This window comes from Prorops nasuta, unplaced genomic scaffold, assembly GCF_024137725.1.
Source record: "Prorops nasuta isolate Cenicafe-Biocafe unplaced genomic scaffold, Cenicafe_Pnas_1.2 PNAS00033, whole genome shotgun sequence".
Classification (NCBI taxonomy): Eukaryota; Metazoa; Arthropoda; class Insecta; order Hymenoptera; family Bethylidae; genus Prorops; species Prorops nasuta.
In genome coordinates, this window is record NW_027116830.1 from 2,466,768 (window position 1) to 2,490,320 (window position 23,553).

A 23,553-nucleotide genomic window follows, 5' to 3' on the forward strand; every position below is an offset into this window, starting at 1 on the left:
CTCTCTCTCTCTCTCCCTCTCTTGTTAACTCGATTCGACCCAAAGTTTTATTCCGTTTCAAGCGAGTTTCCCGATTGCAATGGTCACGCATAGTAGTTGGAAATTTTCGTTGATTTGTACTATATATACACGAGCAGCAGATCTATCGCACTCTCTATTTGCACAGGAAATAAATAACAGTCGCTCCAGATACTCCCTAGTTTCATCCAAGGTACGCGTTACGCTATTTACGTACCGCGAGCAATATGCATCTTTGGAAGATTCAAGGAGGGTTTGCACAATGAAATATCAAACATGAGAATATAATTAGTGGAATCATTTTTAATCGGTGCTATTTTATTCGTTGTATTTTTATCAACGCCAACTTTTCACAGGATGTTGAAAATATATACGGAAGAAGATGTTCAACGATGGAATATAATTGTTGCAATTTTTAAAAGAATTCATCTCGAGTTGATTCTAGATTAATCTCACGTTTAAAATATATTCCATTTCAATTCCTATGCATTTTTGCTTCTGCAGTGAATGCCTCGAGAGTATCCCTCTCCCTCTGATGAAGGATGAGGATCGCGACACGGTGCAGTTTAGCGACAACTCGAAAAGACAATTTTAGGAGAGAGCATGTGTTGTGTGGTGGCTCGCGGCAATGTACTTGTCGAGGCTTTTCAACCTTTGCATTGGAAGGTTAAATTCGCGCGACAGTGAAGAAGAGGAGGAGGAGGAGGAGGAGGAAGAAGAAGAAGAAGAAGAAGAAGCGTTAGAGTGTTGCATTATTTATGCAGTCTACGTTATTCGTCTTGCATTGCTGCACGGCTGCCTCTGCGCGCTTTACCCTTCGTAACGCGTACCTATACATATATATATATATACTCTTTCTTCTTCTTCTTCTCCTTCAAGAGAGATGCATCGATAGCTACTGGCGATTCGCTCGTTTAACAGCATAACGGCCCCAATGCTTATAATACCTATATAAACTTTGCATCGCTCCCCCTGCCATATCGAGGCTGCGCAACCGTAATATCAGCTATCCTCCAGTCTAACAAAAGTATATATGCATCTCCAAAGACTCTTGTATCATTGTCATAGCCAAACGAGTGAATACGAGTATAGCTACATAGGTATAAAATATCCTACATGTTGCAGTTTAAAAAGAAATATATATATATATGGCTGAAGAGAGGTGTGGGAAATGTTTGATTGAAAAGTCAACATTCAGTTGAAATCTGTAAATAAGCACGAGGCAATAGAGACTCTGCGCAACCATACATATATACATGGATAACGCTGGTTGAGCTTTCGATTGCACGAGAGTAATACTCGCAATGACTATATATTATACCGTTTATCGGCATTATCACCATTACCAGTTGGCATAATCATTACATCTCACTTTGTGGCCGTAGTCGGCCTGTCTATATAGCGTTTGCATAGGTCAACGACCACCCCCTCCAGTCGATCCCAACCAAGGGAATGTAGAATTTCTCCAATGGAGGAAAATCACATTGAGATTGCTTCCTGTCATTTGTCTTTAATCGCAGAGAGAAATGGTGTGTGTGTGTGTGTGTGCATGACACAATAGAGTATATATGGCAGAGAGCAGCGTCGTCTTGGACAACCGTCGAATGGTTCGAGCGTCCTATTGCTGCAGAAAAGTTGCTTCGTTGTCTTCCTCCTCTTCTTCCTCTTGATCCTCGTCGTTCTCATTGGTGCTGGTGGTGGCTGGTGCAGTCACAGTGGAAGGATGCTCGGAGGATCGTATCGAGCAAAGGTTCTCTGGCAAAAGACGAACGACAAAGTTGGTTCTCCAGTAGTGACGCCATCTAAGAGCATGTAACCTGAAGAGAATAAATTCCGGCCTCTTTTTTCCGCTTCTTCGTTAAAAATATACAAAATTCCTTCTCTCTCTCTCTCTCTCTCTCTCTCTCTGCACATGGAGTATAATAATAATACCTTGCCAGGGTGAGCAACCAGGTCCAGTAAGCGAGGACGGTCAAACAGCAGGTTGGTAGCATCGCGACGATGGTCCATGGTACCTCGTGAAAACCAGCCTCCAGTACGAGCCTCGAGCCAACCGCGCAGATGTAGCACGAAAATAGAGCGAGAGGCGTGCTCACGGCCAAATATAGAAACTCCATGAGCATCTGTGTGTGCGTGATTCGGACAGGCGGTTTAAGGTAAGAAATATTCGGCTGCTTCGCTACGATATATATATATATATATATATACATGTGTGTGTGTAATTTCTTATTGCTTCCCGCACGCGCAGCCAAGGCAAACATTAGTCTTTGCATTCGAGAAACAATTGTTCCATGAAAACTTGTCCATGATTCTTTGATAATCGAGCCAAAGCGTTTTCTTCATTGTATCAATGTTTATTGAATCGTTGTTGGATTTTATCGTGCGAGAGTATCGTGCACAGAATGCTTTCTTGTCTATAAATTTTGTGTTGCGCCAAAATCTAATTATAATCCAGTGGAGAGCGAAACTCTCTCTCTCTCTCTCTCTCTCTCTATTAAAGATATATTCCTAGCGGTTTGTGTAATTCGCGATTGTTTTTAGTGGAAATTTTGCAAAAGACTTTAAACGAGAGGCTGCGCGCGCGCGCGCGTCTAGCAATTTTTGTGCAAAGACTGTAATGTTATATATGGATGTGTTAAGAGTGAAAAAGTGCGTGAAGGGAGGGGGGGACCTGTCGAGTGGCCAATGCCATTCCAATCCATGCCACGACGCTTCGAAAGAAACTTTGACGAGGAATCAAACGCGTGACGTATTTGTGGCCGCATATCTCACACTTGGTGTGTCCCGACTCTGTCAGCCATCTTTCGAGGCATCCAACGTGCACCAGTCCAACGGTACCCCGGCATCTAATTTGTGGCCCAACACAATTTTCTCCATTAAAACTCTCATTCTTTATACATACACACACACACACACACACTTGCGAGACCCTCTTATTCCAACTGTTAAAACTTGAACGATTCATTCATTACTGTTGTTGTACGAAACGAAAGAAAGAAGAGAAATAAACGTGTTCTCTATATTTTGGAGAAACTATCGACTGGCAAATTGAGAAAATGTGTCAAGGACGCGTGCATGATCGATCGATATTAAATGAACGTGCCCACTGGTATATATATATACATATATAGGGTTCGCGTTAAACCAATTGTGTTACGTCCACGCGCACGTACAACAGTTGAAATAGCAAGGTAAGGAGGGTTTTTACAAGAGCAGGTCCTTTCGGAGAGACACTATATATACTATTAGATATAGATATGCACGGAAGGTGCATGATTACGTACTTGCAGGTGGCGATCAAAGGCTCGAAGAAGGTGATGGATTGGCTGGTGAGAGAGTCGTCGGATCGTTGGACATTTCCAAAAGCGGCGCTCTCCCTGAGGACCTCCCGAAAGGATGCTGAAACGGTGCTGCCCATGTGACAAATCCTGCAGATCTCATCTTGCAGATCGTACAAAGGTGCTGCTTTATTTTCTATACGTGCAGCGTAAATGGGTGTCAGGGGGATCGTCTCAACTTGGTTTATCAAGTTATACATATATATATATGTGTGTGTGTGTGTGCGCGGAGATAAAGAAATTGTCGCGCACCTAAGCCATTATTGCTATGACTGCTGCAGGTAATCTTGAGCTCGCTTCTCGACATTAAAATTTCTGCGATATCCTCATCGTCCTGCCGCGGGCCGCGCGGCTATATGCTCTCGCTCGAGCAGCGACGATTTACGCTGCAGCTGTGTGCCGGGCGTCGCGTCGCGTCGCGTCGCTTCACTCGTCCAAATAGTTTCTATATCGGCCCCGCCGCTGCCGTCGCCGCACAGCCTGCCGAGCCTGCCTCTTTCCGAACCTCCAGAGATCACGTATGTCGCGAGAGCGCGCGCTCGCGCGACTCCGTCCGACTCAACATCGATTATCGATCTACGGCTCGCTTCGATATAATCCACTTTATTCCAACGAGACTCGTGTCTTTTTTTTTCCTATAGCCAAAAGACGAGTACATAGAAGGAGAGCAGAGGATATACATACATATGTATGCATCATGAACGAACATTAGCATGGCAATTGTAGTATATATACTTTTGCCTGAAAAAAAATCGATTGGATTCTGATGTCTGTCGTCGACATGGTCGATATATATATATATATATATATATATATATATATAGTATATAATAAAATTGATAGGCTTCTGTTTCTTACGCGTTCAAACGTCCACTGCGTATCTCGCGTCGATCGCGAGCCATCTGCCCAATTATAGTTGATCGGTGCACGTAAAATCTGCACTCGAAGCCAATTGTGTCGCCTGGAGTAGCGCAAGTTTCAAGGAAAAATTCTACAAGGTAGAGGTGGGGGGGGGGGGGGGGGGGGCCATACCGTCACTCGTTTCGTCCCAACCAAGCCTCATTTTCACGCGTATATATAATAAATAACGCAACGTTGAGAGAGAGAGAGAAAGAGAAGAGAATTATCAAAGTATCGCGGAGAACATATTTTCCATGCAGTACGTTCGATATGGTGTATGATGATGTCATTGGGCTATCGATTTATATATATATATATATATATATATCGATGACTCGCACTAATTTATCATTATACATATATGTATTCGCTACTTCCGCAATCTCGCTGGCAGTATTTTCGCGCTCACTTCCGGTACACGTAGGTGTGCTACTGCCGAGACCAGAATGGCTTATTAATAGCGTTGCAACCACACAACTTGCATATAGTATGTTCCATCCTATACGTATATATAAATTCATGCATCTTACACGCGTGCAAAGGATGGATAGATAAATAAACAAATGAATTTCCTCTCTAGCGTTACTTCGACAAAAGTAATTGTCCGAACGAACGTTTTTACAAAGATTGCTTCTGCTTTCATCGAGTGCAGCGTTTGCTCGAATGAGTATATCTATACATATAGGGTGTAGTATGTACGTGCAACGATGAGAGAGCAGCTTGTATACGTATATATATTAGGGTGATCGTTAAAAAAAAAAAAAAAATTTGACGGATCCCCAAAAACCACTAGTATTCGATGAGAAACTAGAGTGGTTGAAACCTGTGGCCTGAGATAAATGATGGAAACACGTGGCTCAATGCGACCAAATATTTTTTTCGAAGAATTTTACAGTTTTTCGCTGATAACTCATGAAATATTCGATTCTATGAAAAGATGCATATAACCTTTTCTCTGCAGAATTAAATTCTACATAATAAAGGTTCTATACATTTTTCTTCTAGAATGCATACTAATGGAGATATTGCTGAAAAATCGAGATCCTCTTTTTCCTTTAATATTTACACATTATATTGACATACGCTCATATGAGTAGTTATTCTTATTTCGCTGTTTAGTTACACATTTTATTTCTCTTAATTTAATAAAATATGTTAATTGTACGGTAAACTAAAAATAATTATTCAAATAAACATATCATAATATAATGTGTATAAACGAAAAAGAGGATTGATTTTTCAAGAATATCTCCATTAGTATGCATTCTAGAAGAAAAATGTATAGAACCTTTATTATGTAGAATTTAATTCTGCAGAGAAAAGGTTATATGCATCTTTTCATAGAATCGAATATTTCATGAGTTATCGGCGAAAAACTGTAAAATTCTTCGAAAATTATATTTGATCGCAATGAGCCACGTGTTTCCATCATTTATCTCAGGCCACAGGTTTCAACCACTCTAGTTTCTCATCAAATACCAGTGTTTTTTAAAGATCCGCAAAATTTTTTTTTTTAATGACCACCCTAATATATATATATATATATATATATATATATATATAATAAAGGACGACGACGACGCTAAGCAATAGTATTATATCGTATACTTGGGCGGCACAAGTGTGCGTTGGTGAAAGGGTATGTATATATAATAGCAGTGGGGGATGAAAAGTGTATGGCGAGTGGCAAAAGCGCTACTCTCTCGCTCTCGTTGTATCCGTGTGCGCGCGCGCGCGCACAGCCTCTCTCTCTCTCCTCTCCCTCTCTCTCGGCCAGTATATTTCTTCCTATTTGCTTGGCATGCATACTATACACTCACACACAGTTGACCGAAAAAGCGCCATGACTCTCGGGCCAAAGAACCGTTGGTATGTACACGTTGTTGGTGTTGGTGTGCGCGCGCGCGCGCGCTCGCTGCTGCTGCTGCTATTTCTGCCAGGTGCATGGCTCGTCCCGTCGCGTGCTGGATGACTCGCGAACCCAGCCAGTCAGTCGACCAATCGGCCCCCATCTTAAAGCCCACGTTTTTCTCCTTCGAGATTAATTAAACGCGTCTGAAAATAGCGCGACGCTTGTGTTCCTATATACCGTGTAAGATGGGGTGGGGGGGGGGGGGGGACTGCTTTGAATCAGGGACGTATATATATACATGTACGTCGTGCTTGGCCAGAAATAATCGCACAACGCTTGTATTCGACGCCTCCCCTCCCTCCCTCCCTCTTCTCAGTAATTTCTTCTCTCGCCAATAACGCGCGAATAGAGAGAGAGAGAGAGAGCCCACGCGAGGTAAATATAACAACTATATAATCTTTCCCTCTAGCTATATACATACGTAGTATACGGTATATTTGTATGCACAGAGGGATAGATCAGATAGATTAATCAAATCGGTCGACTGGAAGTTTCGAAGCTTCTTTCGACGTATAGTACACACGTCTCTCCGCATTGACAAAACGAGTGGGTAATTTGCTACTTGTGTAAGATCATCTCGTGCGTTACAGACGATAAGCAGACTGTGGATTAACGGCCATTCCGAGTCAAGTAAGCCCCCCCCCCCCCCCCCCCCCCTAGAGAGACCACTATGTGCTTTCCCATATATATATATATATACGCGCAGCTATACAGCCCAGCCTTTACGACAATACGACTACAGACAGAGTGGGTGACTCGCGCGAAACACGGCCGAAAAATATTTGTGCCTACGTTTCCCTCTCCTTAATCAACTGTCGCTTATATGTATATGTTATCCTCCGAGCTACATGGATATGCACGCTTCAAAGTGTCGGAGAGCGAGAGATGCATCGCATGACTCTAGTGTTGTTCTAATAACTGCACGAATGAATCGACGATTCATTCATGATCGATCCTCTCTCTCTTGGTTGCATTGCAGAGCGTGAGTAATTCATTGGCCGTATATATAGAAGCTTTACGTCGCTATTATACAATCTCGTTACGCGTACAAGCCGCATCGGTTTCTTTTCCGTCGAGATCATATCCGTGCTCGCAGCGTTTCCGTTGAAATTGTCCAATCGAACAAATCGGATGGTCCAATACGAAATGGCACGAAGCGCGCGCGCGCGCGCCTCAACTACCATTTCCGTCCGCCGCGCACGGCTACTACCAGCATGCCGTGCGCGGGGCTTAATTTTCGTCTCGCCTTTGCCAATCTTCTCTCTCTCTCTCTCTCTCTCAACTTGTCTCCCGTACATAATACATACGTACGTACTTTGCACACTCTCGATCGTCAGGCAGAATACAATGGAAGATTTTGTCGCAGTGGCAGAGAAGAGCGCAGCGACGGCAAAACGATATCCCTCCTTTCCAAGGCCCTATACGCGGCCAGTATGTGTCTCTCTTCAATGTATACATATATATATGTATTAGCGGTCGGTGGGGAGGAGGAGAGAAAAAAAGGATCGAGGGATATAAATGTGCAGAGAGAAGGGTAGGAAGCCATGCGGCGCGCGAGAACGATATAGTAGTACGCCTTCCTATTTTTGCAAGTCGACCAGACGCACAGACAGTTGGACGTCCAGTTTATAGAGGCGCGCGCGCGCGCGCGCGCCAGTGAGCGCTATTTGTGTATCGTCTTGCGAGAGAATAACGACGAGTCGCGGTGTCATCTGCCTTTGCAGCCCATGTATACACACACTGCGTTAGTATACGTAACGTCTCGCACTCGGCAATGCTATACATATATTGCCCTTGCTTAAATTATAATAATAACATTACACTTGTATACTCCCTGTGCAAAGTCACTCGTGCATGCATGGAACTCGATATTCCGCACCCCGCCCTCTGCAAAAATTGCTCTCGCGGATCTATACCATCAATCTTGTATTATTTTTCAAAAATAATAAACTCTCCACTTTTCTATCGGACACAAATATACGAGAGCTTGTTATTCGTGTATGCTCTATATATATACTTACATTTGTACTCTCTCTCTCTCTGTCCATTCATCTTTACGCTTCCTCGACGCTCCTCGCTCCATCCGGTTTTTCTCTTTCATTATCCCTCTAATGGACTTTTCAAAAGTACTCTAATATATACATGGACATTTGGCACGAATTTATCTATCGGTTTACTCAATGCTGATTCTTATATACCATTCGCGTCACTTTGGACAAACCGCGATACTTGCTCTTTTATAAAATATAAAACGTACGTTTCTCTTCCACACCTCGACTCTTACACGCACTATTTGGCCCCAAGGGATGATATATTCTCTCGAGATGGCGTTTAAAATCGATGCTCTCGGTGGTATAGAGAAAAGCGAGGTTCTTGCTACTGACTTTAATAATAATACACCAATGCTGAGCCAAGGAAACGCCTAACTATGCAGCGAGACATCTGGAATAACCTTGCGGAAAGGAAAATGCTCTGCGTCTGCACGGCAAGCTTTATTTTCACCATAAAAAACCGAAGAAACAAAACAGGAAAAAGACTCACCTTGTCCGCTCGACAATACGAGGGGGGGGGGGGGGGGGGGGAAGAGTCGAGTGACAAATGGCTCTAATGCGAACGAGTGGAGAAACTGTGTGTGAGGCTGAGAGATATCCACCCGTACGTAGCATCCGGATGAGAGACTGAGGAATTGCTATATTGTAATGGGGAGGGAAATCTTTCACCGCGAGCACATTTTATTCTCTCTTTTTCGAGTACAGCGAAATAAAGCGTGCCAGAAAACTCCAAGATTCTTCACAATGGTAGGTGTATACATATATGTATAATTTACACAATTAATATATAAAGGATAAAAAGATTCCGTGCGTCTGGGTTGGAGAAGCTTTGTTCGGATCCATCGGAGAAAGGGGCTGATCCACTCGCTATATATATATATATATATATGTATAAATGTAACCAGGCGACTGAATAAAATGCAGCATGGTTGGTTATATAGTGGGCTCTTTCGAGCTGTATCCTATACTGTAGGAGGGAGGGAGGGGACCTTCCTCCTTTCTCGGAGGAGCGACAATATTATATTAAAGCGCATTTCTAAAGCGCTCAAGTATGTGTGTGTGTGTGATTAGGGACGGCGATCCATCTTTGATATACTGTATAATATACGTACGCGCGTCCAACTATAATACATATATACTAGAAGACTCGGCTTGTCGAGGCCTCGCGCGAGCGGTCGATGAAAAGTCGGAAGTAGATTCCTGCGACGCCAAGACTCGACGCAAGCACTGAGCCTCCTCGCGAAGCACCAGTATTTGCGCCCTCAGCATGGCATTCTCGTGCTCGAGCATCACCGCGCGCAGCGCTATCTGCAAAATAAATCATTTTCCACAAGAATTTCGTGCTGAAAATTACGTGGTGTTGAGCACGCTCGATGGTACATAGTACACAAAGGAGGGTAAGAGTGTAGAGGAGGAGGGGGGGGGGGGGGGGGGAGAGTCGATCGCGAAGGACACGGTAATGTTTACAGAAAGCTCGCTCTCTCACATTGTCCTCTCGAATTCTCCGTGCGTCCCGTGACTTTTTTGCCGCCTGGTTATTTCGCTTTCGCCTCTCATAGTACTTCTCGTCCTTCTGCTCGTCCGGTATCGGCCTCTTCTCGGTTCGTGCCTTTTTCTCATGGATATCGTCCGTAATGGCATTATTATTGAATGATTGCCGAGTCGCCGCCGCCGCCGCCGCCGCCGCCGCCGTCGTACCTGCAGCATTGCAACAAAAATCGCTCTACACACTTGAAAAAAAACAAAAACAAAAAAAAAACATCTCCTCCCAAGCCGTGTAAAGCCACTCGGACAATACTTTGCTGAATTACAACGCGTGCTGCGCATGGATATCTTTGCCAAGCCCAATTAATCTTAGTTGAGTTGCGCATGCAGCAGCGTAATGCCTATTAAGCTTCGTAGAAATATTTTTTTTTTTCCATAAGAAAAAACTACCGTCGTATATATATATATATATGATACCGATCCAATTGGAAGCAAGAGAAGAAAAGCAATAATAGAGTGAAAAAAAAAGATTGCCCCGGGTGAGGATCGAACTCACGACCTTAAGATTATGAGACTTACGCGCTGCCTACTGCGCTACCGAGGCACTTGAGATCCAACCTCTCCAAAAGGGCTCGAAGCTTGTCAAAATTTCAGCCTTGGTCAATCATTCTCATCTTATCGATTAAAATTCTTAACATTTCCCGTTAAAATCAATACCCTCGACAAATCGTGCGCTCTTAAGGATCGCGAGGAAACAGCTACGATACATGAAACATTATTAATGATAGTCCAAAGAGCTCATCCTTACGCTACGTTTTTTCAGACTCTACTGGTCGAACATCCTCCAGAGTTTGAAAGAAAAAAAAAAGAAACCCCTCTTCTTATCAATTAATTCATAACAATGAAAGGATAAATTTGTAGAGTATACTTTTTCCATTAAAATATGTTTCGTTAAAAATTAAAATTAAAATTGAACCAAAAATGTAGATGTGCAAGAGAAGCTTTTTAAATGAAAATGACTCGTGTAGCATATCACCGCTTCACTCGTCATTATAGTTGGAAAAAGATGAAGAAAAAAACATTTGCGAGATATCAGTTGAGATAATTCATAAATTACTTGTATAAATTTATAGTCTCTTTCGTATAATAGTTGAAAAAGAGTTGCAATCATTGTGCAAGAAAAGCTGAATTGATAGAGAAGAGAGAAGATTGTAGAATGATGAAAATTGCTTCATCTTACCTGAACGAGAAACATTGGTATTTGGTCTGTGGGTAAGATCGATGCGCTCTGCAAAGGGAGAGGTTGCAGATAGCGCTGCTGCTGTGGGTTGTAGTAAAGCAGCAGCAGCAGCACCAAGAGGGAAGGAAAGACTGGCGGGAAATGTAGGAGACGGTAATACGGACGGTGCCGGTAATAAAATAGCAGAGCTCCTCTCGTGCAGGATATCCCCTTCGCTCGGTGACGCGCCTTCCTGCTGCACCAACGCGCATGGTTTCAATCTACAGAAATCTATAGAAAAACGATCGTCTCGTGAAACTTCAATGCCTTTTACAATCTATATCTATCCATCTCACGCTCCACAAACACACAACTTTCAATGCTTTTACTCTCTCTCTCTCTCTCTCTCTCTCTCTCTCTCTCTCGAGGACAAAAAGATTGCAGGAAAGTAAAAGAAAGATATATTGCGTGTGTGAAAGCGCTGGTCGAATATGGTGCTGGAACGAGCAAAGCTTGCTGTGGTGCATCTTTATAATTGTGCAGTGTGGCGCAAGATTGTCGAACGATCCTTCCCCCCCCCCCCCCCTTTCTCTCCCATGAACCTCGTTAATTTGTCAAAATGCGACCCATGTTTCATCGATCCGGAGGATGTTGATTTGTAGCCCCTTCGGTCTCAACTGCCCCTGTGGCCTAATGGATAAGGCATCGGTCTCCTAAACCGGGGATTGTGGGTTCGAGTCCCACCAGGGGTAACTTTTTTTTTTTCCTCCCACCCACCCACCTTCTTTTTCTCTCACTCCTTTCTTTCAATCTGGCCTCGCGCGCGCCTCTTTGCGCCAATCGATCAAACCTCCAGCCTCCAACCTTCCTACTCAGCTTTTCTATACTTTATACATATAATCTCTCTAGAAATGCTTTTTACATCATCTATTGGGAAGAAATAACACACTGCGATTGGATCAACCGTGCTTTTTCTACAATGTAATTAGCGCTTTCTTTCTGCTCGCACGTCCCGCATTTGCAAGGCCTCCACACTCTCATCTACGTTGTATAGCTGAGGTGCAAAACGGATAATGCGCGATAACTCATTTATATAGATGGAAAAGCGCGACGCAGAGATGAAAACGCATATAGGTGGAAACTATGCGGATTCGGAAGGGGCGCGCTCGCTCGCTCGCTCGCTCGGCGACAATCTCTCACACGTTTCTATTGGTCCTCGAAGGAAATATCGAGGCGGTATCCATTTGCAAAGAGCTCGGGCCGCCTAATTGTCAAATTGAAAATCTCGCATATTTCGAGAAAACAATCGGTGCGATAATGTTCGTTTGGTGAGTGGAAATATGCGCACATGCACGAAATTTTTCTTTACCTGCGGAGAAAGAAGCTGATAAAGATGCAATTGCAAAATTTCTATGAAAGTATATATATAGGTGCTTTAAATAAAATATAAACCAGTGCATCGTTTCCATTTACTGCAGGTACTGCAGGAGTTGGAAGAATCGACAGACCTGCGGCTGGTGCAAAGAGATGATAACTCTGGAGAAGATGCAGAGCCGAGAACGCTTCGGAAACTGCGGATCGATCTATGCAGATCGATCTCGAATTCACGTGACAATTCATTTCCCCTCGAACGAGATATCGCTGGTATCCATCAGCATTTCTCAAGGAGCCGCGCGTACAAACTGAAAATCACGCGCACATGTGTAAAGAGCCGTTTGACTCTCGTACGAGATTCACGCGTATCAATTAATTTGCACAAACCAGACTTTTCTTTTATACCTGTCTGCAGATGGAACGATAAAAATCCATTTGTAAAATGTCTGACCAAAAAGTTTCACGCGATTCCTTTTTCTCAGTGTATCCAGCATGAATCTTGCATTCTGCGATTATTTCGAGGCTGTTGCATCTTTGGATGCGCCACTAAGAGAGAGAGAGAGAGAGAGAGAGAGAGAGGCGACGCATGCACACTAGGCAAGGGTAGGAAAGAGACTATGTGCGCGAGTGCGAATGAAGAGGCGATGGAGGAATCGTGTATGATCGCCGTGGCGCGTTATCGGGGAGGACGGGGGCGGGCGGAGAGAGGCTCCTTCGACGCGCGACACCTTTCCGTGCATGCGCGCCTCTTCCCTCGAGCCATCTGCCCCTCCACATCCCTCTAAAAACCACCCCCACGATTATACGCGAGCTCCAATGAGAAAGCCGAACAAGACGCGCGCGTCGACCAATCGCCATTGCTCCACTCGCGGACATGTGTGTGTGTGTGATAAGGGATTAGCGGAAATTCACGATTCTCTGCGGAAAACCCATTAAATTTCTATACACCAGCGAGACCAATGCAGTTCGGTTCCAAGAGAGAGAGATGGAGATATTTGTGTGAAATAATTTCTTCGATAATTCTCTCCCTTTTAGAGATTACTATATTACACTGACGGTCGAGTAGAAATTCACAAAAAGGGAAAAAGAAATATTTCAAGTTTACATCGACCGATATAGAAATAACCCTGATGGATGAGAATTATTTCACTCTTACATTGATGCCTTCCTTCCCTCCTTCTATACAATTCTTCCCCAAGGTAAATTTTTAACGAGAGCCGAACGATGAAGAATGAAAAGGACGGGCAGTTCTTCCACTCCTCGATATACAATGTTCCTAATGACACACGACCAATATATATATAGTTGCGCGTTACACGATAGGAATTTTTCATAGGTCCCTTTTAAACATCCCTATATGTGTGTGTTGTGCGCGGTGTGCGTAGATAATTGTGCATATATATAAGCGGAATTACGAGGATAATGAGGAAGAAACGTGAAGTTCCATCGTGATCCGATTTAATCATTTATTAGAGGGAGAGCGTGTTCCGTAATTGCGAGCATTTATCCTTCCTTTCACGCCAATCGAATAACAATTGACAAATGTTCGTGGAGGGTTGTTATTGACAAGCGAGGGGACAGGTCGTACAAGCATACAATATACAATACAGGATATACAAAGTTTCTATATATGCTACGCTATTCTCTGATGCAACGATGCTGGTGGAGAGTCTTGAGAGAATGCAATTGTGCATGGTAGAATGGGGGGGGGGGGGTGAAGGACTAAATAGCCTGGCTAATATCTAATTACCGTGTTGCGGAAGGGTGCCGGCCGACTGCGTTGAGGCGAACGCGCACGCGGGGTGCGCCACATGTGTTCCCGATCTCACGACCTTCCGCGCACCGATGATGCACGCGTTATACACTTTACTTTAAGAATATACAAACGGTTTCGGGCCGCGCGCCCCACTATTATATAGGGTAGTTGCGATCAAACTGCCAGCCACAACCTCCACGATAACATCGTCCGCTCTACCAGCACCGCGCATTACCAATTAAATCCCTTATCCCTTTCAATAATCTTTCGTAATATTAGCCACGTGAGCCAACCAAGTCGCGCGCGCGCGACCTTCGACATTCATCCAATCGCTCGCGCGCCTATGCTATTTACTCGTCCAAATTATATACAAACTCTTCTCTTCCTTCGCCCCCCCCCATCAAAACTTTTCTCCACTCCATCTCCATCTTTCAGTAGAGTCACACAAATGTATACACTGCCTATACCCTCTTAACAAGGATAAGAGTGTGTGATATTTACAACTCGCAATATACATACATACATCCACACACACAAGCGCGAGATTAAAAGAAATTATAAGAGTAGAGACGAGTAATGTTAAAATAGAGATATTCCATGAAATATATATCCAACTACAACTTATACATAATATATATCGATCCAGATGAGCTTTTGCGACAATTCGAGCCTCGTATCGTGGCGAACAACGCACTCCAGTAACGAACCAGTACAAAGAATAGAGAGTTTAACATTTTACTACATGTTTGTACACATAAATATATATATATATATATATATAAATGTGGTAGTTTTATTTATTTTTTATGTTTTTGCCCATTTTCGAGGTAGATCCTGACATGGGGCTGGTCCGATTAGGATCAAAGAGGTTGGTGGCGATCGAGCGCGAAACCCGTTGGTTGGTTGACGAGTGGAGCCGCGAGCGCGTGAGAAAAACGCAGCTGTGTGCCTCTCCTCCCTCGGCCGACTGACGTGACACGCGTCATCACGGCGTCCCGCGTCGCGTCACGTCAGCCGTAGCCCGTGCTGAACCGCGCCAGCCTCTCTCTCTCTCTCTCTCTCTCTCTCTCGCGAACCTTCCGATAACTAATCTCGCCGCTCGCCTACGAACGAACGAACGATCCTCCCCCTCCCTCCACCCAACCTAAATGTGCAACGCAACGCCATCCAACCCAAGGTAATTTAATTGTTTATATATTTCTATATGAAAGACATAAGACACGCTTGTAATTATTACGACTTTCAACTAGAATATGAAAATTCATTCATCTGCGCAACTCTGAAAGATATGAATATTTTGCATAGAATCCTCTTGAATTTATATTGCAAAGAGATTTGCAATGTTCTCTCACACAAAAACCCTTGTATCATTTTTACATTTCAAAGAAGATAACATTTCTTTGCTCGTGTATATCTATGCTCTCTGGAACTTTTTCATCCTTTTACAGAATTTTCACCTAAAAACAAAGTATATAAGGAAGTTAGTGTTATTTCATAATAATTAACACTCGCCGGATTACCACATCTTTTTTTTTTTTTTTTTTTTTAATTTGCTACTCTCAAATGTAATCAGCTAGGTTTATCGAGGAACGAGTAACGCTCCAAGATTTTATTCGATATGATAATGCAGTAAGTGTGTCCAAGTGCTAAATAATTATACAACTAGCAGATAAACATTATACATGTCACCGTTAGAAAAATCCTATTATAGAATGTGTCGATTTAAAAAACATCCATCCTACATATTGTTTTGTTAAATTCGTATTTCATGTATTTTCCAAGTCCAGGGGGGAGGTGCGAGTGTACTGGCTCGCATCCCCTCTTCGATTCTTGTAGAAAAGCTGGAAATCTGAAAGAAACAAAGAAGAACGTGTTGATTTTATTCTCAAGGGGAATATTTCCAAGTGTACTTTCCATTAAATTGCACGAACCTTCCGGCAGGGGTGGAGAAAGAGAAGCGGTAAATTCTTAAAAGGGAAAGGCTGAAATATCGAGGGGGTGGGATACGTTTTCAAATTGACACGCTGTGCACGTATGTATACGTAAATTATATTCTGTGCATGGCATCGTACAGGATCGAACGACCCTCGATGACAATCGTAGATCGTTCCTGCATGATTCTTTGTATTGTACGAAAGAAAACATGCTCGATTCAAGGAGTCAAGTTTTTATTGACACAGGTACTGTATACGTATTAATGAAACAAACGTAGTTAGAAATCATTTGTTATTGCGTGCGAGCAAATATATTATAGGTCGACGATTGTTATTCACCTGAGAACCAACGATAAAACATATTTATTAAGGTTAAATATTAAAAGAAAGTAATTATTGTCTCGAGAAGATGGAAAAAATTGGAAATGTTATATTTCTTCATGATAATTTCGTAATTGAATCTTTCTACCTTGCCATGTGCTCTTGCCTATCATCATTAGAGTGTCCAACAACTATTTTACGATTGGCCGATCGATCTGTATATACATAAACAAAAAAAAAATGATCCATTATTTTAGTTGTAAGCATTCGACCACGTTCCGGACTCATTCTATCATTTCATCTCCTTTTAATTCCTTCGATAGTGCCACTTTTCGTGACTGACGTTATTTCGTAACTTGAGCCAAAGTTAACTCATTGCTCCTTTATGGAACGCCGCGCCGCGCCGCGCCTTATCCTTGGAAAGCACGTCCCAATTAAACTTGCTTCCTTCAACGTGCAAAAGTTTATCCTATCTCGCTAATCATGCTCGCCGTTATCGCAGTAGAACACACTGAGAACACAAAAATCTTGGATTCAAATACATGTATATAAATCTTGCTTTGAGTATAGTGCCACTGAAATTATTTATACTCTTACATTATATTAATAAATTTTAATTTCAATTAATGAAATTTGATTTAGTTTTTTTTTTTCTTTTTAATTCAATTCTTTGAGTGGTTATACATTAAGAAAGTTATTAAATATTTCATTCGTTACTCTATAGTACTATTCGTAAAGCAAGAGAGAGATTTCCAAGAAATTTTATTTTTCCGTCTATCGATCTTGAAAAATTCCGCCTTAGAATTATTCATTTCCTTTCAATATCGATTTATCGTTTCTTACATTAGTTCCATCAAATTTCCTATATTATAAATCATTAATTTAAAGAATTTTTATGCTACCATATGCAAATTATAATTTCATCATTTCTGCGCTGTAATACTATACAGACATTCTTAAAGATTTAAAAGATGAATTGTTTATTTTTAATTAATCATTATTGCATATTATTCGTATATGAATTAAAGTTTTCCGGATGTACACATACGCGCATCGGCTCGTGGCTAGTCTTGACTCCTCGATACGACCCTTCTTGGTTTTCTGTGGGCACTGCGAAATCTCGTTCGTACAGTCTTGTATTGCATTCGTTTCATATTTTTATCAGCTACGCTCGTCAGATATTTATACACCAAATGGGAAACGAGATTAAACTTTGGATTACATTCATCGTCTGTAATGTTGTGGTTATACCTGCAGTGTGTATCACATCAGCATGAATTTTCATCGCATAAATAAATAATTTGATAAAAAGTTTGCAATAAAACAAAATTATAACCTGCATTCGTACAATGAGCAAACTTTGTCTTCCACATCTTTTAAAGAGGCCGCCGAAGAGCTTTTTGAGGCCATTTGCACATTTTTTCAAACGCCCAGAGAACGTTTCAAAATTTTTCATTACATGTCAATGAATTAAAATTACAAAGGAATTTAACTGTCCCATACTTAATTAATCCTTTTTTTTCTGTTCACGCGAGGCTTGTTAATTCTTCTATTGTTTTTCATCTTTCTCGATGATTGATTGCAAAATCCATAGTGATAAATATTGAGTGACGTGCATACATACATATGGACTGTGTGGAGAGGAGATGCATACGAAGTATGTATGTGTATCTGGCGGGAGGGGAGTGTAAAAAGTGTGTAAACTGTCTTTTGGGCGAGGGGGGAAAGAAGGACGGCCGCCATCATTGAGGCATAGGCTTTGCTTACTATAGATAGAGAGTTTTTGAACGGGACGGTCGGTACTCGGTAGAGAAACGAAAACGATGCGGCCCCAGCGCCTCGAGCGGTCAAGCAGTGATATGCAATGCGGCGATATTTCCAAAAGTATCGATATCCGATATATCGATGCATATCGATTCAGTCGAATTGAAATATGCGCGCGCCGGTCAAAAGCCGCCGTTCAAGAGAGAGTATGGTAGTGTGCAATTTAACCCAAAATCTTTTGGGGAAGTCTGAGCTACTCTATAGAATATATGAAAGTGATGTAAAACCACCGGAAGTCTATTAGATGCGCGTAAAATATGCGCAGATAACTATGTTGTGTTTATGTAATCAGAAATGTCAATCGTGCAAGCAAACCCGTTGAGCGGAGATAGGTTATGAGTCAAGTTTACTAAAAAACAGCAAGGAGAACAATTTTAATTCTAACCCAAAAAGAAATGCTATCATCGAAGTATCAGATACGTATTAATGTTATATATACATATATATTTGTATAATAAGAATGAGATACTTTGTGAAAATTTTTCTGATTTCAGATAAACTATTATAAATATTGGAATAGGAGAATAATCGTTTTGTTCTTTTCACCATTAAATGTGCTGGAATACATTAAGGAAAATGTCATATTTCTTACAGCAACCCTCTTTTTCAATATGAGGTATGTTCAGATCTCATAGGGCTTTCCCTCTGCTATATCATCTGCATTGAGTTGGACTAAGCGCAATGGGTATTTTGTAAGATTATTCCATTACGTAAGGCCTTTATTATATTTTATATTTACAAATGCAGTGTTATGCTAAGTCATATTGAAATCAAATTATCATACTGACAATTAGGTCATGTGCAATTTAATTGTTTCACAGGTAAATACAGTGTTATGCTTGGTTATAATTTTGCCTGTGTTTGCATAGAGTAGTCTAAATTAGAAATTACTTTGAGGAAATTTCTAGTTACACTTGGTGCAGTTTGACGTAAGAATACAGTTTGAATAAAAAAGAAAAAAATGTTATCAACTAATAATATGCCTGAGTATAAGGTGGTACAATTAGCAGTAACAGCCTTTACTTGCACGCCCTTTCAATTCATAATAATAAATAGGCAAATTGAATTATTATTTGGATAACTGATTATCAGAGTTTATTTAATAAGAAAAATCTACTGCGCTTTGACATGAATGCTATAAGGTAACAACGTATGCTCTATTTCTTATATTTACTTATTTTTCTTACAGCGAGATGAATAACTATGTGGTATGCATTATTCTTGTTATGAATATGAGGATTTGTGAAATCTGCTTTGTTTATAGAGGTTAAAAGAGAATCGAATTTATAAATTGTACAGTATTCTGCCCTGCTGCACCAACCTTCGAAGAAATATTATTTGAAAATCTTCTGTGTTTTATTTTAGATTGTAAATGTCCATGACAAGTACATGATTTATTTTCAAGTGAATTAAATAAGGATAATGCGTTTTAATGCTTTAAGTATTAATGTACCTTCAATATTTAGAGTTTCGGAAGAAATTTCTACCAAAGTGATATCATCTTGGATTGATTTTCTCAAAATGACACAATGTTGGATAAGAGTAATTGATACAAATTATCATAAATTCTAATTATCTAAGGAGAATAACAATATTCAGTCAAGACTTTTGACATAAATCTAATAAGAAGCTGTGCTATAATGGTGTATCAAAGATTCAAATTCGGAACTATACTGTGTAATACGAATTATTAATAAAATCTCAAGGGTTTTTAGAACAAATGGTATGTTGCAAAAATTTTCTTATTTAAATCATATTTTTATTTCTTTACTGCCCCATAGACCTAATGGTACCTTCACCTATTTAACGTTAAGTTAAGAATTTGTTAAATCAGCGTTTTAATGATTAAGATATAATTGTTTGGTAAATTGTTCAGTCTTCTGTCCTTTTGTTGAAATTGAAAATATCCATAACCAGTGTTTGCACAAACGAATTTAACGATAGAAATATATTTTAATGTTATATGAATTAATTAATCTTAAATATTTGTAGCTTATACGAAGAGATTTCTATGAAAGTCAAATGAACATATTAAGCTGTATTTCTTGAAGCAAATATATTGTATAAGAGTGTTAGTAATACAAAATACATGAGAAATTATTTATTATTAAAAATATCAATCATTTTTGTAAGAGATACGTATTTGTAATTTCCAAAAGAAACAAATATATTATACAGGTATAAATAAAATCTAATCAAATGTATGTTTTTAATAGTAACTATTTCAAATTAAAGTGTATAAATAAGTAATCTGATGGTTTTACAATATAAATTAATTTAAATTTAATAATAACAAGCCTTTCAGGTTTCCAAGCGTCAACTTTTTAATTTTTGATGAATCAATATTTTTAAATAATAATTCTGAAAATTGAAAAAAAAAACATTTTTTTATCAATATAGTTAGAAAACGAAATAAATTTATTTATTACTATGCTAAAGGACTATACAAATTAATTACCTTGATTCTTTAAGAGTTTTTTAATTTGCAATATAACGGTTTGATTTAATAAGACAGATGTATTGATAAAATTATGAATGTATTGCAATTTCTCCTTTTCAGATGTGCATCCTGCTAATGATTTTTCTAAAAAGGCCCAACCGCCTTCATCGTCCAAGAGCCAATTTTGAAACGAGCGGGAATATTTTCTCTTATGCACAATATTTTTGCCGTGGCCTCTATCAATTTGGGCAATCTCAATGTTATAAATCTTTATTAATTCAATCAGCTTTTCTGAAAGTAAAAGTTTATTTATTACAAAAATAAGGTTTCAACATGGTTTTCCCAGATAATAAAATTATTTCCAACGACATAACAATTATCAATTTTGTTACAGGAGCTGTATTAAGTAGCAAAAGACTTTGCACAGAGCTTATAGTGATATTAGTCCTTCGTACAATTTCCTATGCACCTTAGAAAAAATGTTGCTCCCGTCCGTTTTGAAACAAAGTTTTCATCGCCAAAACTTACAGTATGTTAAGTATTTTTTTATCTCTGGAGCACGTTAAGATGGATATTTCATTATAATAATCGCGATCAAAAGTAAAATATTTCTATTTAACGTTAAATAATATATTATTATAATATTTTGAGAAGCTCTTGATATAAATTTACCTAATATGAATTAAAAAATAGTGTATTTCATTTCAAACATTCGAGATGATGGTCACTTGATTGAAATTCTTTTTTATTTTCTTTTAATGAGGTAGCTTTTATCTCAAATTTCTTTTCACAGTAACGTTTGTATTTTTTTTTATGTTTTCTTAAATCGATTGAAATGATTCGTCCTTGTCGTAAGATGAAAGAATTTCAACGCTATAATAATAATATATAATAGTTACCGTACAATACTTTATCTACTTTGTGATTGTAGCAATAATGGATATTACTCAATCCTAAGTACTCTTAGATCGAGTGATAACTCTGTTTTATAATGAATTGCGATACGATAGCCTTAGTTTAAGTGGGAAAACTTATGTAATACTTTTCCAACGTTATAGAAATATTAATTAAGAGCCCATTTCCATAAAGTTTTTGCCAATTTATATATGCTATTATTAAAATAATTCATAAATTCAAAGAGTGATATTTCAAAAGAACGCATCAAAAATCGCTTTTATTTTCCTCCTCGATTCCCGGATCTATTTTTACAGAAGCATTTAGAAAATATGCTGCACATCCAAACTCTTCTCTTTTAATATTATTTATTACCATGGAAAAAAGGTTTAAACGAAGGTATAGAATGCTCTACTATATATATGATTATTCTTAACGTATACATACCAACAAAATTACCAAGAGTGGGATGAGACCCCATTTTTTCTTTTAAAGTTTTGTGATACCTTTCTTGGCCATTATTTGTAGTATCATTTACTCGATAAATAGAAAACACCTGTACACCTATTTGCTTCAACCAGTAATTTTTAAAATAATTAAAAAAATTGTAATAATTTTCAAAAAGTTTTCGTTCTGCCATCGTTCTCTTTACAATTTCCACGAATTCTTCTTCAATATTATTCGCAGGCAAATAAGCTAAATTGCATATTTTTCTAAATAATACAATAGCTTTTGTCATTTCTTCAATGTTAGCGTTTGGTTTCGAAAAAATGTTGTTTTTCTTAGCTTTTTTTTTTAAGCTCTATTTAAAATTTAAATATATAGGCAAATTATAATATAGATCTATAAGTGTTAATTATATACAATTGATAATATAATAAAGAATGAAGCAAACTTGGAGAAAATGGAATAGGCATCCAGTGATAAGACAGCCTTGAAAGACTGTTTTAATTGCATTGTGCAATCCAGTTTCGAAATCACATATGCACAGCAGGGGCTCCAAACGTGTCATGATTTTTTCTCTTATAAATTGGAAAATTTGTATATAACTCCTTTCGAATTTGTTGGACATGAGAACCCAGATGATTGGCACAAACTGTTAAAACAGGAAGCAGATATGAAGAAAACCTTTTTTAAGCACACAAGATATTAAACCGATGGAATAAAGTATTTTTAATTACCTTCTCATTATATTTAGCCATGATTGTGAGCAGTTGATACACGTTGTCAATTATTGGCGTAGTATCGAATGTTGCATCGATTGAAAATATCGTACAACATTCGAATTTTTTAATAAACTGCTTATCTGCTAGAACGACCGAAACGTTCTCCTTTCCATGTTCAAATTGGAAAACATTAATTTTATGCAATTTACTATTTAAATTAAATTTCAACAATTGTTTCCATTTTTCTCCATTCATTATTTTTTCGCACTCTTTTAAGCTCTTGGGATTTTTAACAGGTTTCTTTAATCTCCAATTATGCAAAGTACGCCTTATCTTTTTATATGGTATATTAGCTGCTTTAGTAGGGTTTCTGAAAATATAAAACGTATATTAATAATACAAAATAATTAAAAAAGAAATATTATGTATCCCTTACCTGATTGCCACAGAATTATATACGGTTTTCGGTGTTCCTACGTCTCTATTAACGGCTTTAAACAATTTTTGACGAAACTGCGCTATTTCTGCAAAATTATTAGGTTTCTCGTGGTTATGCTCTTTCATAGATTTAAATTGACCGTCCACGAGTTGTGCGGTAGCCGAACAAAGTTTGTTTCCACACCTTAAGTACCTATTAACAATTTTTTAATTAAAACTGATTTTAATCATATAATCTACTCAATATTGAATATTTATGAAATAATTAATAAAATTTCAAAAGTTCAGGTTAAACAGAATTAAACATTTTTATTATTAATAATTGACAAAGTACTTTCGTATAAATTTACTTACGTTATTAGATTTCCCTTTTTATTCTTGTATAAATGTTTTTTATAATAGACATACTTATCAGGATATAAAACTGTAGGCATTAATTTTTTATTTCGATTATCCATATTTTTAATGGGGATAAAGGATTTT

The 23,553-nt window shown here is 39.1% G+C and overlaps 3 protein-coding genes and 2 non-coding genes across 6 annotated transcripts; 1 reads left to right on the top strand and 4 right to left on the bottom strand.

Moving 5' to 3' along the window:
* Nucleotides 1-1,636: 1,636 nt before the first annotated feature.
* LOC136783394 (E3 ubiquitin-protein ligase MARCHF2-like) lies at nt 1,637-3,741 on the bottom strand. The gene is made up of 5 exons (XM_066743513.1): nt 3,609-3,741; nt 3,303-3,492; nt 2,690-2,864; nt 1,951-2,141; nt 1,637-1,835 (listed from the first exon to the last, which is right to left on the bottom strand). Exons 1-5 carry the CDS (start codon nt 3,661-3,663, stop codon nt 1,637-1,639), a joined length of 810 nt encoding a protein of 269 aa, XP_066599610.1. The 5' UTR covers nt 3,664-3,741.
* A 5,217-nt stretch (nt 3,742-8,958) lies between these two features.
* On the bottom strand, nt 8,959-12,877 carry LOC136783241 (hepatic leukemia factor). 2 transcript variants are annotated; one of them, XM_066743219.1, is made up of 5 exons: nt 12,703-12,877; nt 12,432-12,605; nt 10,945-11,214; nt 9,706-9,917; nt 8,959-9,527 (listed from the first exon to the last, which is right to left on the bottom strand). In XM_066743219.1, exons 2-5 carry the CDS (start codon nt 12,541-12,543, stop codon nt 9,342-9,344), a joined length of 780 nt encoding a protein of 259 aa, XP_066599316.1. In that variant the 5' UTR covers nt 12,544-12,605; nt 12,703-12,877; the 3' UTR covers nt 8,959-9,341. The 2 variants fall into 2 exon arrangements, with proteins under 2 accessions (XP_066599316.1, XP_066599317.1); XM_066743220.1 differs by having other exon boundaries at nt 12,432-12,740.
* On the bottom strand, nt 10,236-10,308 carry TRNAM-CAU (transfer RNA methionine (anticodon CAU)). Its single transcript has one exon. It is a non-coding gene; the product is annotated as a tRNA-Met (tRNA).
* Nucleotides 11,603-11,675, top strand: TRNAR-CCU (transfer RNA arginine (anticodon CCU)). Its single transcript has one exon. It is a non-coding gene; the product is annotated as a tRNA-Arg (tRNA).
* A 7,515-nt stretch (nt 12,878-20,392) lies between the features above and the next one.
* Nucleotides 20,393-21,960, bottom strand: LOC136783387 (uncharacterized). The gene is made up of 3 exons (XM_066743502.1): nt 21,914-21,960; nt 20,591-20,863; nt 20,393-20,493 (listed from the first exon to the last, which is right to left on the bottom strand). Exons 1-3 carry the CDS (start codon nt 21,945-21,947, stop codon nt 20,405-20,407), a joined length of 396 nt encoding a protein of 131 aa, XP_066599599.1. The 5' UTR covers nt 21,948-21,960; the 3' UTR covers nt 20,393-20,404.
* Between the last annotated feature and the right edge of the window lie 1,593 nt (nt 21,961-23,553).

Coding starts and splice junctions, on each gene's coding strand:
- LOC136783394 (XM_066743513.1), bottom strand. CDS start 3,663: ATGTCGAGAAGCGAGCTCAAGATTACCTGCAGCAGTCATAGCAATAAT. Junction 3,493..3,608: donor TCATAGCAATAATGGCTTAG/GTGCGCGACAAT, acceptor CTGCACGTATAG/AAAATAAAGCAGCACCTTTG. Junction 2,865..3,302: donor CCTTTGATCGCCACCTGCAA/GTACGTAATCAT, acceptor GCCACAAATTAG/ATGCCGGGGTACCGTTGGAC.
- LOC136783241 (XM_066743219.1), bottom strand. CDS start 12,543: ATGAATTGTCACGTGAATTCGAGATCGATCTGCATAGATCGATCCGCA. Junction 11,215..12,431: donor TCTCTTTGCACCAGCCGCAG/GTCTGTCGATTC, acceptor GTTTTTCTATAG/ATTTCTGTAGATTGAAACCA. Junction 9,528..9,705: donor GGAGAATTCGAGAGGACAAT/GTGAGAGAGCGA, acceptor TTTATTTTGCAG/ATAGCGCTGCGCGCGGTGAT.
- LOC136783387 (XM_066743502.1), bottom strand. CDS start 21,947: ATGGGGTCTCATCCCACTCTTGGTAATTTTGTTG. Junction 20,864..21,913: donor CACTCTTGGTAATTTTGTTG/GTATGTATACGT, acceptor TTTTACTTTCAG/AAAAGCTGATTGAATTAATA. Junction 20,494..20,590: donor AAAACTCTTAAAGAATCAAG/GTAATTAATTTG, acceptor TTCAATTTTCAG/AATTATTATTTAAAAATATT.